This window comes from Bactrocera dorsalis, chromosome 4 (genome assembly GCF_023373825.1).
Source record: "Bactrocera dorsalis isolate Fly_Bdor chromosome 4, ASM2337382v1, whole genome shotgun sequence".
NCBI classification, from domain to species: Eukaryota; Metazoa; Arthropoda; class Insecta; order Diptera; family Tephritidae; genus Bactrocera; species Bactrocera dorsalis.
The window spans coordinates 47,920,357-47,938,003 of NC_064306.1; the positions used below are offsets into that span (position 1 = coordinate 47,920,357).

A 17,647-nucleotide genomic window follows, 5' to 3' on the forward strand; every position below is an offset into this window, starting at 1 on the left:
CAAAATTTTTTGAAAACATTGGCAACTAAAAGCAAAACATCCACTCCAAAAGGATAGGTTCAGTAATGCATCCAGCATAGAATATTTGGCACCAGATCTCGGCAAAAGCTGAAAACTGAAGCCGACTCTTGAATCTGCCCGAAGACGATAATTGTATTTTTTGCGGCATAAAAGGTTTTCATCTTTTTTGTAATTCGTATTCGAATATTGGTGGTCAAAAAGGACATTGAAGACTTACAATGCTCAAATAAGCATACTACAATTCGCTCATTACTCAGATTGAAAGAGAGAAGAAATAAGAGACTGTAATGTATCCAGCATTTGATCGAGGTTTGAGGAAAATTAGAACAAATATTACAATAGCATTAACTAGTTAAGTAACAAGCAAAGCTTTATCCTGCTGTTACGAAGATAAACATAAAAATTGCGCAAGTAAACAGACATTAATTTATATAATTTATTAGGCTTTGGGAATTGAAAACCAACGAAGGCACAGCCAGTCCAGTGACAGCACACAACGCCATGTGGGCGGAAGGAAACGCAAATTAATGCGAAAGAAATTGCAAGCGCCAGCTGCGTCACTTAGTGGACGGCGAATGCCAACGCAACGGAAGTGACAGGCGGCGCAAAGTCGCTGAACCGCGAAAACAACAAACTAAACACAAACAGGCGGTGTCAAGGCACGCAGAAACTGACCCAAGCAAACGCTTACACACACACATACATAAATGAAAGACGCTGCGGAAGCAACGGAAGCTGGAAAGCCGCTGCAATGCCGGTAATGGTGGACAAATTTTTCAGAGTCAGTAAATTACAAAGCCGCGTCTACGACGTACGCTTTTGTCTACAACATAACGCCGTATTGGTTTGCTGGCGGTTTGGCTGAACGGTCGTGGGGTGGGACACGCTGCTCGTGCTGCCACTCGAGTCGAGGTGAATTGTGAACGCGAAAACGTTGACCTGTTCGCCCGGCAAACGATAAATTTGTGCGATAAGAGCGGCTCAGCGCGCCAGCATACAGATAGTGGGCTTTGCGACAGACGGCAGTTGCAGCATCAAGCATTTAGTAAATATTTAACCCTTCTGCTATGTTTGGGTCAATTTGACCCAATTTTCAGTAAAACTCGTCGAAATTCGCGTGTTGGTCTAGTCGTATTGTATTGATTCTTCTTCTATTTGTTAACTGCAGTAAAAGGAATAGATAAATATGAAAATTAAAATAATATCTGTTTTTTATGTTGCTGGAGGATGCCAAATGTAATTTCATTACACTTATTACGTTGTTGGGTCAATTTGACCCACCTAGTATTTTGAAACATTTTGCCGTTTATTATTACATCACTCGATCAAAAATGCCGACAAAGAAAGCTAGTTATCGGAAAGCGAGTATATTTTGCGCAGCTCTATGTTTATATATTCTCGATAAATTTATAGCCTTTTCGAAAAAGGGGAACTCCCGTTTTATGCACCTGTGAACAGAGTAAGTGTCGATTGTTTGCTTAGTTAGTAATGGCAGACCTATTTTTCGGGCCACAATGAGCTTGAAAGACAGGGATGAGAGAAGACAGCGTGACAAATTAGCACCTATAAGAAACATTTGGGATCAATGCAATCGACAGCTCAGGTCATATTATCACTTACATGAAAATGTAACAATAGATGAGCAGTTAGTACCTTTTCCTTGTCGTTGCAGCTTCAGGCAGTACATTCCATCGAAGCCCGCAAAATACGGCTTAAAAATATGGGCTCTTTGTGATTCAAAAAGCAAGTATGCCTGGAACATGGAAGTTTTTTTTGAACGGGCAAGAAATACGCAACCGGAAAGGAACCAAGGTAATGCATTTATAAATTGGCTTTTTGTATGTCTCAAACCTATGTACAGTATAAATAAACCGTCTCTATACAAATATTTTTAGGTGAACGTGTTGTTCTATCCCTATCAGAACCCCTTCCCAGAGGTCACACTATTACTTGCGATAACTTTTTTACGACGTAAAATCTCGCCGTTCAGCTACTTCGCAGGAAATTTACTTTACTCGGTACAGTGAGGAAAAATAAGCTTTTTTTGCCACGAGAAATTGTCGACATGAAGGAAAAGAACATTTTAGAAAGCAAATTTTTATTTACGGAGAATGTAACTATTGTATCGTACGTCTCAAAAAAATACAAAATTGTTGTAGCATTGAGCTCCCTTCACCATTCTCCACTTGTTGATGAGGGTGACAGAAAAAAACCTGAAATAATACCTGACTATAAGCTGATAAGCTGGTTGCTAACTATACATGTAAACGTCAGACCAAACGTTGGCCAGTTGCCCTCTTTTCGAATATGTTAGATATATCGGCATATAACGCTGGGAATTCAAATGGTCGAACCAAATATTGTCCGCAGAGAGAGACTGCCGCGAGGAATCGCTGCTAAGAATATAGTAAAAAATATTCAAGAAAACTCCAAATCTGCAGAAGAAGCGTCTACTTCTAATATTTCTGCCAGAAATGAATACACCAAAAAACGACAGCGATGTTTCTTCTGTCATCATACAAAAAATTCGAACAAATATTCAGCTGTTTGTAGTACGTGCCAAAAATTTGTTTGCAAGGAACACAGCAGCGTAGTTTGTGAAAATTGCCGTTAAAACATACATATCTCAAGTATTTTCTACAATTAATATACACTTAACTTGATTCAATTAAAAAAATATGAACTCCTTCAATAAAATAGTCTTATTAGTGGAGTTTTTATAAGTGGGTCAAATTGACCCAAAACACTATATGTGTAATTTTTTCCTAACATAGCAGAAGGGTTAAGAGAAGATAGAAAAAAAAACACAGGTAGCTTGATCTATGGCGATTTTCTTTTTCATCTCGAAAATGCTTGGCATTTCTCAGCAATGCGCTCGCTTAAAATTGCTTTTGTTCATTTTCTTAATTATTTTTCGTTCTTCTTTTGGCATGCTTGGTCAATTTATGGCGGTCTGATAGCACGGCTGGCTTGAGCAGCTGGCAGACAGCGGCTTTGATCGCTCAACCAGAACAAAAGCTAATGGCGGCGGCTTGTAATTGTTATCATTTCTGAGCGGTGCTCGGTATGCTCTTGATAAGATTTCAGCGGCCCAGGATTTCATCGACTGACCTGGTAGGTAGAAATAAGCGGGTGGAAGAAATGGATCAAAGAGGAGGTATGATTTACAAAAGAAAAATAAATATTTAGCAACAATTAAAAAATTTTGTTTTGAAGTTTGAATTCAAACAACCAGAAACAAGAAAGAATGCTAACTTTGGCTGTACCTAAGCTGTAATGTCCTTAACAGGTGCATTTTATATAGCGTAAAAGGATGTAAAAAGGTCTTTTCAATGCTTTGTATGGCAAAAATTTCAGATCAATATCTCGAAAACTGGGGAACTCCCAATTTAGTGGCAAACTATATATTCAGTTCAGGGTACAATAAGAAGTTTAAAATAAACCTATTACTGTTAGAGTTGGGTCAACCCAAAATAAGCGCATTATTAAAAATTATCTCAGTAGCATTTCTTAAAGGTATTCGGGTAATTTTTGTTATTTTATTCTCTTCATGTTCATTAATTTAATAATACGCACAGAAAATTTCAGTTCGTTTCGGAGAATATTTTCAAAGTTACACGCAAATTCGAAAAGGCATTTCATACGAGGGCTGTCCGATAAATAACCGACCTAACCATGATGCACGCGACTTTTTCAAAATTTTTTTTTTTTATTTTTCTACATAGTCTCCTTGTAACTCCACACACTTCTCCCAGCGATGCTCCCATCTCTGCAACCCTCCCAAATAGTACTTGGCGTCTTTGTCTGCAAAATACGAGTTCACGAAAGAGATTGTCTCCTCATTTGACGAAAGTCTCTGGCCGCCGAGCGCAGTTTTAAGTTGAGGAAAAAAAAAATTGCTTGGTGCTAGATCCGGTGAATAAGGTGGATGGTCAAGCAGTTCGAACCGCAATTCGTGGATTTTCGCCATGGCGACTGTTGAGGTGTGAGATGGTGCGTTGTCTTGGTGGAACAAGACTTTCTTTTTTTGCAAATGTGGCCGATTTTTCGAAATTTTTTCCTTTATCTTGTCCAATAATGATGCGTAGTATGCTCCTGTTATAGTTTTTCCTTTTTCAAGATAGTCGATAAAAATAATTCCATGGCTGTCCCAAAAAACACTCGCCATCACTTTCCCAGCCGAATACACAGCTTTAGGTTTTTTTGGGGCTGGTTCCCCCTTTTCAATCCACTGTTTAGATTGGTTTTTTGTTTCGGGCGTATAACGATGAATCCAAGTTTCGTCTATGTTATCAATCGGCGCCAAAACTCGGTCTTATTGCCTCTAAACTGAGCCAACAGAGCGCTGGAAATGTTCATGCGCGCACGTTTGTGGTCTAGCGTAAGCAAACGCGGCACCCAACGCGCGGACAGCTTTCTCAAGCCCAAATCTTGGTTTAATATGTGACAAACAGTTTCTTTTGACATCTTCATAATCTCAGCTATTTCCCTAACTTTAATCCGGCGGTCGTCTAGTACCAATTGATGAACTTTAGCGATGTTATCGTTAGTGGTTACAGTTTTTGGAGGCCCAGGACATGCATCATCTTCCAAGCTCCTGCGACCACGTTTAAATTCAGCTGCCCAAAATTTTACGGTGGTAAACGATGGTGCAGAGTCACCATACACAGAGTCCAACTCATCTTTGATTTGTGAAGGCGTATTGCCTTTCAAAAATAAAAATTTAATTACAGCTCGATATTCAATTTTTTCCATTTTGGGGAAATCACCGAAATAGACTCACAAAAACGACTGTCAACAGATAATTGCGCAAGATAAATTTCTGAAATTTTGGCGAGTAGCTATTATAATATGCACAATTTGAAGTAGAAACTTTTTTTTCAGATTGAGGTCGGTTATTTATCGGACAGCCCTCGTAGTTCTTGGAAATACAAGGCCAAATTTTAAACGCGTCTTTCTCAAAATGGTCAACATAATTCGAAAACGGCTAAACTGATTAGTTTCAAATTATAATACGAGCTTCTTAGATATATTTTTTTAGTAATGAAGATTTTTTCTCACCGATAAATATTTTTTTCTAAACAATTTTGGGCCGAAATTTTAGTAAAATATCGAGTTATTTTTTGAAAAACCGCCATTTTGTCAAAAATAAAAAAATTTTGCTTATTCCTTTGATTATTTAGTAGATTTAACATTACTTTAACGAAATCTGATTGATTTATTTATTTAACAGAATCCAGTTTAGAGATATAGTGGTCACCGCCAGTCTTTGTTGTGAAGAGCTCCCGGAGATCAGCTGTAGATTTTTTCAAATTTTATTTTTACTAATACTAAGTCTTAAAATACAGTTAAAAGTAAGTGTATTCATTTTTGGATCAATACATTTAAAGTTTTTTTCAGAAACAATTCTGGAAAATTCACTTCTTTGGGATTTCTAACTGTAAACTAACCCTTTAGATATTGTCTACGATTCTCTTTGCACCCTACTCAGTTGACTTATTACTTATATGTAGATTAACATCACATATTTTAAACTGTGCTCCTAAATGTAGGCAACGATTTTAAACGTGAGGGCGCTCAGGGATACAATAAATGTTTCAAACAAGAGGCGATATATGTATAGTGGCTACAAATGTCGATGATTTACTAGAACGTGGTTCGATAGGAAAAGTGAACAAAAAAGATGAAAAAAGAAAAGTCAATCTGTTTTCAAGGAATCCTGCTTTAACACTGCGGCAAGGACAAGCAAAATTAATGGCAAAAGGTTCAAATATATCCTAAGAAACTATCCGAACCCTTCTTCATACTCATGATCTGAAATGGCGCAACACAATGAAGAAGCTTCTGTTGACTGAAAAACTTGTGACGAAGCGACTCGCTTTGGTGCAGGAGAATATTGATAGAGAACCACGACCACGCTTTTACTTGTGTAAGTATACATGCAAAAAAAAAAAAAAATCACAAGTAAATATAACCCTTTAAATCTCCCAACGATATTCGGTGTGAATATTAGACTGAGTAATTGGACATATTTTAAACTTATTAAATACTTTCAACTTACTAACCAATAGAGAATAAGGATTAAAAATATACAGCCAAAAGTTCTACAAAAGAATCTAGGTGTATACACAATCATTGGCGAACTAACTGTAAAACTTGAAACAAAAGTGAAATCATCTTAGCGCAACATTTCGCTTGACCCAAAGCGCTGCCTGCTGCTTTTCTACAGAGTTCAAAGGCAATCCATTTATCCTTACTCTAATTTCTACATCACCTGCTACGGCACGACTTCAAAGTTTACCAAAGGATATTTGTTTGCGAAGAAAAATGAATAAAACTGTAAAAGGAGGAGCAGGAATAAAAAAATTTATATAGACTTTACGTTGCCAATTTAAAATATAAACTACCTGCATTTTGTTTCTACTTTTTGTTTTTTTTACTTTTACTTTTATTATTTGTGCTTGGCCGTGGCAGGAAGATATGCGATTTGATAAATGGAATTTCGTATTTTATCCTTAGCTGGAAGTAGACAAATAATGCTGGGATATTGGCTTTGATTTGGCAGACTTACTAAATACATATGAAAAGAAAATGGGATTATTTCACAGCTCATGTTGCCAAAAAACTTTTATTTGCTTGCCGTCCGGCTATTACGTAATATACCCACTATCTACTGCCACGCTGCTATGGCAGGCTGAGATTTTTAGTTTGCAATTTAATATGGCTGAGAAAAATGTGAAAATTTAGTGCTACGTGTGTGCACATTTTTCTACACTCGTGTGCTCCTTAAATTCCACAGTTACGCATAGATATGTACGTATGTAAGTTCAATTTTTGTAGCGAATTCCAGCAAAATTTGATTTTAGCGCGTGCATCCTTTTCAACGCCTCCCATGAAAAAATTCGATTGGTTGCGCAATTAAATGCGCAGCTTTTTTCTCTTGCGTGCATTTTTTGTGGATTTAATATCAACGCACAGGGTTGCAAATGTTTGCATGCTGTCGCGCCGCTGGATATTTGCTTTTTTACTATTTCATAATTGTTGCAATGCCGAAATGTTTTTATGTGTGGAGCCTGTATGTAAATATGTTATTTTATGTTTTTGAAAAAATATTCGCGAAAATCTGTATATCATGTAAATTTTTAAATGAAAAAAATTGAGATTTGAAAGTTTGGTTTTAAGGATTAAATGGAATATGTAATAATATAGCATATAAGCTTCAATAATAATTGAAAGGAAATAGGTTTTAAAGTCAATAACCATTTAAGAGGGTATGCAGTTTTGGGAGGTTTAAGTATGACTTATGTACATATGTACTATACATTCATAGTAACTTTGCCAATTGTTTAATAAGATACGAGTATTATTTCAATATTACATTAGATACCTCCAGCAATTCTCAAACATGCTATAGTCGGAAGCAAATATGTAGAACTACAATAGTACCTAACTGAAGACCAGTCAGATGAATAAATAAGGTGGAACTAAGATTTCCTCGATTGAATAATATTATTTCGTTTTGTTTCACATTAAACGTCATAAATCGATGGGCCGTATTATGTACCAGGAACCACGGAATTCCTGAAATTAAGTCATCATTAATGAATGGTACCAGGCTATCAATAGAAGAGAAAGGATGCTAATTGGGACCAATTTTATAGGAGAATCATTTTTGGAAACCAAATATAGGCAGTATAGTTACAGTATACTGGTATGGTGGCCAGTAATGGAAAGAATATATGCGGTAAGGCGTGTGGAAAGCATACAAAGATCAGTCAGGTTATTCATCAGTGGAACTCTTAAATGGAGTCATATGTAGAAGTTCACGCAAGTGAGGAAAGTTCTCTGATCGCCATTCACTTGGGAGTGGCCAGAAACGATTCTTTTACATATGACTCAAGCAGCTCACGACTTCCGGTCTTTGACCAAGTATCCTCTGGGTAGCCTAAGAACATCCGTTTGAAGGCGAGCTAACGTGAGAAGGCGAAATATCCCCTACATAGGGTTGTGCGCTGGGTTTGGGACCCGCCACGTAAAAAAACAACCCCAGCGAATAGCAACAACCAGCCTCGGATGAGAGACCCCCCTTTTGATGACGACCATGGAAAACGAAATAAGGACTATGAATTGATGGCATGCACATGGAATGTCCGGTCCCTTAATTGGGAAGGTGCCGCTGCCCAGCTGGTTGATGTCCTCGTGAAAATAAAGGCTGACATCACCGCCGTCCAAGAAATGCGATGGACGGGACAAGGACAAAGACGAGTAGGTCCTTGTGGCATTTACTACAGTGGCCATATAAAGGAGCGCAAGTTTGGTGTTGGATTCGTGGTGGGAGAGAGGCTCCGTCGCCGAGTACTATCATTCACTCCGGTGAATGAACGTCTAGCCACAATCCGCATCAAAGCGAGGTTCTTCAACATATCGCTGATTTGCGCCCACGCCCCGACGGAAGAGAAGGACGATGTGACCAAAGATGACTTTTATGAGCGCTTGGAGCTCGCTTATGAGAGCTGCCCCCGCCACGATGTCAAAATCGTGCTTGGCGACTTCAACGCCAGGGTGGGCAAAGAAGGTATCTTTGGCACTACGGTCGGTAAATTCAGCCTCCACGAGGAAACATCCCCAAATGGGTTGAGGCTGATCGACTTCGCCGGGGGCCGAAATGTGGTTATCTGTAGTACTAGATTCCAGCATAAGAAGATTCATCAAGCTACCTGGCTGTCTCCGGATCGAAAAACTACCAACCAGATCGATCATGTTGTGATAGACGGAAGACACGTCTCCAGTGTTTTAGATGTGCGTGCGCTCCGAGGTCCTAACATCGACTCGGACCACTATCTTGTTGCAGCTAAGATTCGCACCCGCCTCTGTGCAGCAAAAAACGCACGCCAACAAACACAAGGAAGGTTCGACGTCGAGAAGCTGCAATCACAACAGACAGCCGAGCGATTTTCTACTCGGCTTGCACTCCTGCTCTCTGAGAGCACTCGTCAACAACTCGGTATAAGGGAACTGTGGGACGGCATTTCAAACTCCTTACGTACAGCTGCAACCGAAACCATTGGTTTTCGGAAAGTGCAAAAGAACAGCTGGTACGACGAGGAGTGCCGACCACAACACGTGCGGAATTGGATAGATACCGAGAGTTGAAGAGGGAAGCGAGACGCATTTGTAGACAGAAAAAGAAAGAGGCCGAAATGCGTGAGTACGAAGAGCTTGATAAGCTGGCCGACAGGGGTAATGCTCGAAAATTCTACCAAAAGATGCGGCGGCTTACAGAAGGTTTCAAGACCGGAGCATACTCATGTAGAACCCCCCAAGGTGATCTAGTCACCGATGCCCAGAGCATACTTAAATTATGGAGGGAACACTTCTCCAGCCTGCTGAATGGCAGTAAACACACAACGCCAGGAGAAGACGAACCCGATTCCCCAATCGATGACGATGGAAAAGACGTTCCATTGCCCGACCAAGAAGAAGTTCGAATAGCAATTACCCGCCTGAAGAACAACAAAGCGGCGGGGGCGGATGGATTGCCAGCCGAGCTATTCAAACACGGCGGCGAAGAACTGATAAGGAGCATGCATCAGCTTCTTTGTAAAATATGGTCGGACGAAAGCATGCCCAACGATTGGAATTTAAGTGTGCTATGCCCAATCCATAAAAAAGGAGACCCCACAATCTGCGCCAACTACCGTGGGATTAGCCTCCTTAATATCGCGTATAAGGTTCTATCGAGCGTATTGTGTGAAAGATTAAAGCCCACCGTCAACAAACTGATTGGACCTTATCAGTGTGGCTTCAGACCTGGTAAATCAACAACCGACCAGATATTCACCATGCGCCAAATCTTGGAAAAGACCCGTGAAAGGAGAATTGACACACACCACCTCTTCGTCGATTTTAAAGCTGCTTTCGACAGTACGAAAAGGAGCTGCCTTTATGCCGCAATGTCTGAATTTGGTATCCCCGCAAAACTAATACGGCTGTGTAAACTGACATTGAGCGGGACCAAAAGCTCCGTCAGGATCGGGAAGGACCTCTCCGAGCCGTTCGATACCAAACGAGGTTTCAGACAAGGCGACTCCCTATCGTGCGATTTCTTCAATCTGCTGCTGGAGAAAATAGTTCGAGCTGCAGAACTTAATCGAGCAGGTACAATCTTTTATAAGAGTGTACAGCTGCTGGCGTATGCCGATGATATTGATATCATCGGTCTCAACACCCGCGCCGTTAGTTCTGCTTTCTCCAGACTGAACAAGGAAGCAACGCAAATGGGTCTGGCAGTGAACGAGGGCAAGACGAAATATCTCCTGTCATCAAACAAACAGTCGTCGCACTCGCGACTTGGCACTCACGTCACTGTTGACAGTCATAACTTTGAAGTTGTAGATAATTTCGTCTATCTTGGAACCAGCGTAAACACCACCAACAATGTCAGCTTTGAAATCCAACGCAGGATAACTCTTGCCAACAGGTGCTACTTCGGACTGAGTAGGCAATTGAGAAGCAAAGTCCTCTCTCGACAGACAAAAACCAAACTCTATAAGTCACTCATAATTCCCGTCCTGCTATATGGTGCAGAGGCCTGGACGATGTCAACAACAGATGAGTCGACGTTGCGAGTTTTCGAGAGAAAAGTTCTGCGAAAGATTTATGGTCCTTTGCGCGTTGGCCACGGCGAATATCGCATTCGATGGAACGATGAGCTGTACGAGATATACGGCGACATTGACATAGTTCAGCGAATTAAAAGACAGCGGCTACGCTGGCTAGGTCATGTTGTCCGAATGGACGAAAACACTCCAGCTCTGAAAGTATTCGACGCTGTACCCGCCGGGGGAAGCAGAGGAAGAGGAAGACCTCCACTCCGTTGGAAGGACCAAGTGGAGAAGGACCTGGCTTCGCTTGGAATATCCAATTGGCGCCACGTAGCGAAGAGAAGAAACGACTGGCGCGCTGTTGTTGACTCGGCTATAATCGCGTAAGCGGTGTCTACGCTAGTAAAGAAGAAGGAGCTCTTAGAACAACGCCAAGCTAGTCACTACAGGCTTACTAACATATCTGGTACTGCAACTGCTAGCGAAATCAGCCCTTAAATTTAGGGAATTCCTCTATTAGTGGTATCTAATAAGGCGCATTCTAAGATATGTACTTGGGAAATTTTCGCTTCTACCCAATGCCACCGATTTTCGGCAATCCATAGAATTAAACTTAAAATGGGCCCCCAATATTACCATCCATTATCAGATAATAGTGGAATAGGGGTGAGGGAAACAGGGACATAGGGAAAAGTATGTATCTATGCAGATGGTTTAAAACTAGATAATCGAGTGGAAGGCGGTGTATTTTCAAATAAATCAAAAAAAAGCCTCCTTGTTCTGCCAAAGAGTTTGCTCATAGCAAGAAATATATTTATATATACAGACTGCTGCCTTGGTTTGAAATCCCTAAAGTCTCTTTTAGTTTCATCGAAGACAGCGATAAAATGGGTCCCAACACTTAGTGATATTCCTGATAACTGTGCAGCAGATGAACTAGCCAGAAAAGGCATAACCCTACAATTAGGCTCCAAAAAAAGTATATACCTCTACTATAGAAGTATATACCTCTGGCTGTTTGTAAATATTTAATTGTAAAACATACTATAAATATAGCTCCAAGGAGTCAATACCCAACTTGCGTAACAAGCAAGCATTCGTGACATTAATGTAATATGGGCCGCACATGCTGATTATTAATATTCAAAAGGAGTGTCATAAGAACTCTTGGAGAAGTGCTAATCGGTCATTGTCTAATTGGCAGCTAAAGCAGCAGACTAGGAAAAGAGAGATTATTGTAGAACCTGTGAAAATGTAGAAGAAGAAGATACTACAGAACATCTTCTAGGCAAATTCAAGTTTTGTATAGGAAACGCATCGCAACTAGCGGTCGAGGATTTTTTGACGATGCCTGGGAAGTTGCACTAATAAAACTTTTTTTATTGGAGAACTTCATACTGGGTGGTTCAGGGAGAACATAATAGAGTGAGTGGATTTTAGACCGCAAGGGGCATACTTAACACGTGGGTGCGTCGTCAGACATTCACTCTAGTATTGATTGTCGATTTATTTTAATTTTCGCGAAAATCAAATGTTTTATTCACCGGCTGATATGTATCCTGAGAAAGCAAAATACCAACTACTTTCTATTGTTTTTAAGTCCAAATACATTTTCACAATAATGAATCTATACGCTGACAAGTCATTAAGATTGTAACCTAAGATCATCTTTTTATTTAAAATTTGGTCCAACTTAAACTTCTACAAGGTATTCCGGTTTATACCCATGTAAACCCATATAAAATAGCAAATCAGTCATATTAACTTTTGTGGGTCTATAGATTTTTTTTGGCTACCGACTGTCTGATTTGACAAATGGAAAAAGTACTAGACTGTGAAAACAATTGTACAATTTATATGACGAGATTGCTTTGACTAGCAGAGGGTAGTCAGCTGTGATAAAAACAAATTTAGAACACTGCAGGCGACTATTTTCTCATTTCCAGCCTCAAAATGTTACCGAGTGAAAAAAACAGTTCAGTAAAAAGGAGGTCAGGATGAAAACAAATGTCTATTTTGAAGATCCCGAAACTTTATAACATCGAACTGGTATTGAAATTTTGGATGATACTCGTAGTTACGACAAATGCATTAATGTAAGTAACTGAAACGGACTTACCATTTAGAACCCAAAAAGAAAATGATCGAGCAGAGACGGTGAAGAGCTGACAAAGAAGTTGGGAAGTCATTTGAAATGGACGTTGGACGTTCCAATTGATTCCAAGCAGTCAGTCACGGATAAAAAAAAAAATATATAACGAGATCTATTTTCACTTAACACAAAATGTATCTATTCCACTGTCCACAAAGCGTGCAAGAAAGCCGTAAACATTATAAAAACCAAAGAGCCGTAGATTCGCAACGGAGAAGAGAACGGAGAATATTGTATTAACAAACATTGGTCGTGGCGGGTATTTTATTTTTCCATAGGTTACACCTTTCAAAAGAACAATATCTTCTAGTTGATAATTATTTTTCGTACACGGTCAACGCCGGATTATGCAGCAGTGGAGGACCGTTTTTTAACGCCGTCAGATCGAGTGATATCACAACGTTAAACTTTTTCCTGTAGGAATAGGTAAAATCTAAAGTCCTGCTTGGATTCTGGCCTTGGAACAAAGTGCATCGAAAATTGGACTCAACGAATCGACCATCTAAGGTAGGCCAACATTTGAAAGATATAATCTTCAAAAAAAAAAAACGACAAGGAGTACTCGAAATGGATGACCCTTGTGGACACTATTATTATTATATTTGCAGAATTTAAACTTATAGAAAAGCAAATCTTAAATTTCTGGTAAAATATTCCGAAAATCAAAACTAAAAAATAGGCAGTTGCAATTAAAAATTAAGACACTCAGCACAAAGGAGAAGCTCGGTCAAGCAACGAGTAAAATTGTGATAATCGTATTATTATTATTACTCTTTTTATACATCCGGGTGAAAGGTAGTAAGGTCCTTATATTTTTACTACTTGCTAATAAAAATTATTTACATTATTAAAGAGCACAATTACAACGATCACAGGTGGCAAAGAAAATGTCTTACAAACCAGAGAAGCATATAAATTAAAAATAATATGAATAGCGGCGTACTCACCTGTCGGACTCGGCGTCAGCGACATCATATCAAAATGTATATTGCGCGGTTCAAATGAATAGTCCTTCAGGAACGTCAGCTTGGCACCGCGTGTCTTCGCCAGACCCTGTACCGCGGTGTTAATGGCGCGTAAATATTCACGTTTGCCAAAATTTGTGTGCGGTGCAATTAGGCCAATATTTAATTGCTCCTTATTAGCGGATAAAGTTTTAGTGTTGCCGCCATTTGTGAGACGCAAGGCCGACGCGCATGGGCATGAATACATTAAAATGGAGGCCAGCACAATGACGGCGATGCCAAAGTGGAGGTGGAGGTGCAGCTGTTGTAGGTGTTGCTGGAAATGGAAGAGCTGATGATGGCGAGACAACAGTGAGCGCAATGACAAAGTTGCCAAAGATTTGCTGAGGCAAGACAATGCGCGAGTGGTTGCTGGTTGTTGGCGTTGGCGCTGGTGTTGGGTGAGTTTGGTGGGTGCGCATGTTGTTGTTGTTGTTTTTCGCTGACGTTGTTGCTCTTTATAATGGGCAAGGCAACGATTTTGAACACTTTCCAGCTGCTCGCGCTGCTGCTGCCGTTGTTGTTGTGGCTGCTGGTTCGCGGACACAGCCAAAGCCGTTGTAGTTGTTGTTGTCTTACTTATCGACAGCAGTGGCAATGGCATTTTGTACGTCAGCTGGCCCGGGGCGAGGCAATGCTGGTGTTGGTGGTTGTGGTGCTGGTTGAAGGTGGGCGGTGGTGGTGTTGATTTGCTGCTGTTGCTGCTGCAGTAGCGGCGCTGGCTACCTACGCTGTTGCAGCTGTTTTTCTTGTTATTGTTTCGACATATTAATGGCGTTGTCAGCTGCTGTTCGGCGTTACCGTTATGTGCTTGTGTTATTGCTGTCGTTTTGCATATTTTCAGCTTGTTCACTTTGTTGTTGTTATTGTTGGTGCACGCCGCGCGTGTTGGCAATGCTGTGTTGCCGCTTGGTGTTTGGTCGTTGGTTTGAACGTTTTTTCGTCGCTTGTTTGCTTTTTGACTAAAACTTAATCCCTTCATTTTGCGGATCATATGACTGCTTCCGCTGGTTGTGCGCTGTCAATCAGCGTCAGCATCAGCTTCCGCTTTCAAGCTTTGCCTCTCTGCGCAACCTTCTCTCTACAACCGTTAACGGCACTCTGCCTCTGCTTTGACGCTGTTAAGCTTTACCGTTCGTCCACTTTTTCGTCGAATTATTTTGTTTGTCAGCTAATACTGCTATCGTTTTTGTTGCTGCTGTTGCTGTTGCTCTTGTTCTTGCTTTCAAGCACTTCACTACTATGCGCAGCGTATCTATAGATCCAGATCCCGTGTCTGCTTATCGCTTTACTTTGACATCTTTTTCGCTTTACTTTTACACTCCGCGCCTCGTTTGCTTGTCTCTCACTTCTGGCATTCTGTTTGCATGTTCGTTTTTGTTTTTGTGTTTTTTTGCGTCCGTTTTCGTTCCTTTAATACCTTTTAATGGATGGATTGGGTTAATTTAAGTAAATTATCATCGTATCTTTGCTTGGAGCCCGTTGGCTTTGATTTCTGTAATCTCCTGCTTGTTTTTGTTGTATTTTTGTATTGTTAAATTTTTATCGCCATTCTCATTCGCTTTCGCTCTCTGCTCTTAGACAGCACTTTAATTTGTTTACTTGGCTGGTTTTTGCTGCTGGATTTCTACAAGAATGCCCGTCACTCAGTTTTGCCTGCTCATCCTATTGCCTGCCTGCCGCTTTCCTCACTCCTGATTTCTGTCTGTCACTCCTTTCACTGTTGCGCCGCACCCCCGCCACGGCTTGCATTCAACTGCTTGTGCTGTTGTTATCTATGACTCCCCTTCTTCCCTTTCCACAGACTACTAGACCTGCTGCCGCCACCAGTGTTTCTAGCATCGAATAATCGAGTCTACGATTACATTTACGCTGCGCTGCGTGGTTATTTTGCTGTTATTTCTCTCCACTCCTGCTATGTGAGGCACTTCCGTTTGTTTTTTTTCGATTTTTTGCTTTGGCTTTCGCTTTTGTTTTTGTTGTTTTAGCTTTTGTTTTTGTTGTTATCACTTTTGTTTTTGTTGTTTTGCTTTATGCTCTATCGCTGCGGTCGTTGTGAGTTGTGAGCTTCTCGTGGATTTCTGTCATCTACGTGTTGGTTCGTTGGTGTCGTTGTCGTATTTGTTGTTGTCGTGTTGCTGGTTTTAATGGTGGGTTCTAGTTGCTGTTTTAATGTTCATTATTATTGTTGTCATCGTCGCTATCTCTGACTGAGCTTTATTTTGAATTTTTATAATTGTTTTAGTTGTTGTTATTTTTGTTGCCCGCATACGTGTGTTTGTGTGGGCATTCCGGTGCGCTGTCGTTGCTTGGGTGGGGCTGCAAGTAGATAAAAACAACAACAACAATAAAATATAATTGTCAAGTGTGAGCTTGAGTGAGATTATATGAAGTTATTTCTATATTTGTATAAAAATTTTCTTCTTCTTCTACTTTTTCTCCGTTTAATACGAACGGGAAACGCTGTCAGCGCGTTAGTGCGGAAACGGATACTGCAATGTGGCGCACTTGATAATGAAAGTGAGACTTATCTGCTTAATGATTATGACATACACACACATATCAGTTTATGGGTGCGTGCGCTTGAGTTGCTGCCTACGCGGGCGCAGCGCCGTTATGCAACGCGCGAATGCTGAAGTCTTATCAGAAATACGGTTTCCGTTTTAAATTATTTCAATTTTCCGCTTTTTAAATTCGTTAAATACATCGCGCGTACGCTGCCGCAGGAAATCAAGGGGCTTGGTGTGTAAGCGTTGACACGAGCGCGGCGAGGGCGCGGCGCACGATTGTGTAAGCGGCGAAGTGTATACATATGCACAGCCAAACTCATGCATCCGTATGCACACACTTACATCCATATATAAATACCTACAAACATATAGCGATTAGTGCATGCTAGCGGTGTATTGTGAGTTGTGACTTTGCTATCAGGCGGGTCGTGGGTCGATTTTTTCGCCTTTAAAAAGTTTTCGGTTACAGCGGCGTTTGGGTGCCAGTGTGAGTGCCGTTGATTAATTCACTGTGAAAATTATCTTCACACATATTAGTATATATATGTTCACACACCCCGCGCAACTCTCTTTTCATTTTCTGAAGGATTCAGATAATGAGCGTATCGGTTTCTTGGTCGATTATTAGCAAAAGCAGAATAAAAAATCGTTTAATGTTCTTGCTTATACTTCAATGTGGAATCCGTGTACTTTTAAATTAACACGAAAGTTTTAAAAATTAAATTAAAACCTCAATATACACGGAATATGATCCGGACTGAGACAAACGGAGTCTCGATAAAAATTTCTTTTCCTAGAATTTTTCTAGATTGTTACAATTTTTTTATATTCGCGTGAGGTTCGGTCGCCTTATGAATATTAGTGTGTGTTGGCTGTTGTTTGTTTGCGATTGTAAAATTTTGTCTGAGGATTAAACTTAACTTTGTGAGGATACGTTTTTGTAAGAGTTTACATGAATTTACGGGTTTCAAAAAATCAAATTTTTTATTGTCTAATTAAACTATACAACACCTTTACAATATTGTCCACAATTTTCAAGTTGATCCGAGCAATAGTTTCGGAGATTCTGCTTTGAGAACTTGTGCACTTGTGTCCCACTTTTATTGTCACACAAATCTTTAAACACGTTTTCTTGTTTTTTTTGAAGTCGTTTGGCTGGAATTCTCGAGAACTACTCAACCGATCTTCATTAAATTTTACACAGATCTTCTTAAACACTTGGACTAAGGATTATTTTCCAATTACAACTATCTGAAAAAAAATTCGCGAATTTTTACTGAAATTTTCATATCTTTGTAAAAATGTTTGCTAAAAATCAAAAATTCAATTTTCAGGTTTTTGTTTTTTTTCCTTCGT

The 17,647-nt window shown here is 40.1% G+C and overlaps 1 protein-coding gene across 3 annotated transcripts in view; it reads right to left on the reverse strand.

The window, feature by feature from the left end:
• Positions 1–17,647, reverse strand: part of LOC105233100 (glutamate receptor ionotropic, NMDA 2B) — a 250,271-nt gene that overhangs the window by 134,697 nt on the left and 97,927 nt on the right. For all 3 annotated transcript variants that reach the window (XM_049455162.1, XM_049455163.1, XM_049455161.1), the window contains one exon: positions 13,725–16,100. In XM_049455162.1, coding sequence (XP_049311119.1) covers positions 13,725–14,775 — 1,051 coding nt within the window. In that variant the 5' untranslated portion in view covers positions 14,776–16,100. The remainder of the gene's footprint in view (positions 1–13,724; positions 16,101–17,647) is intronic.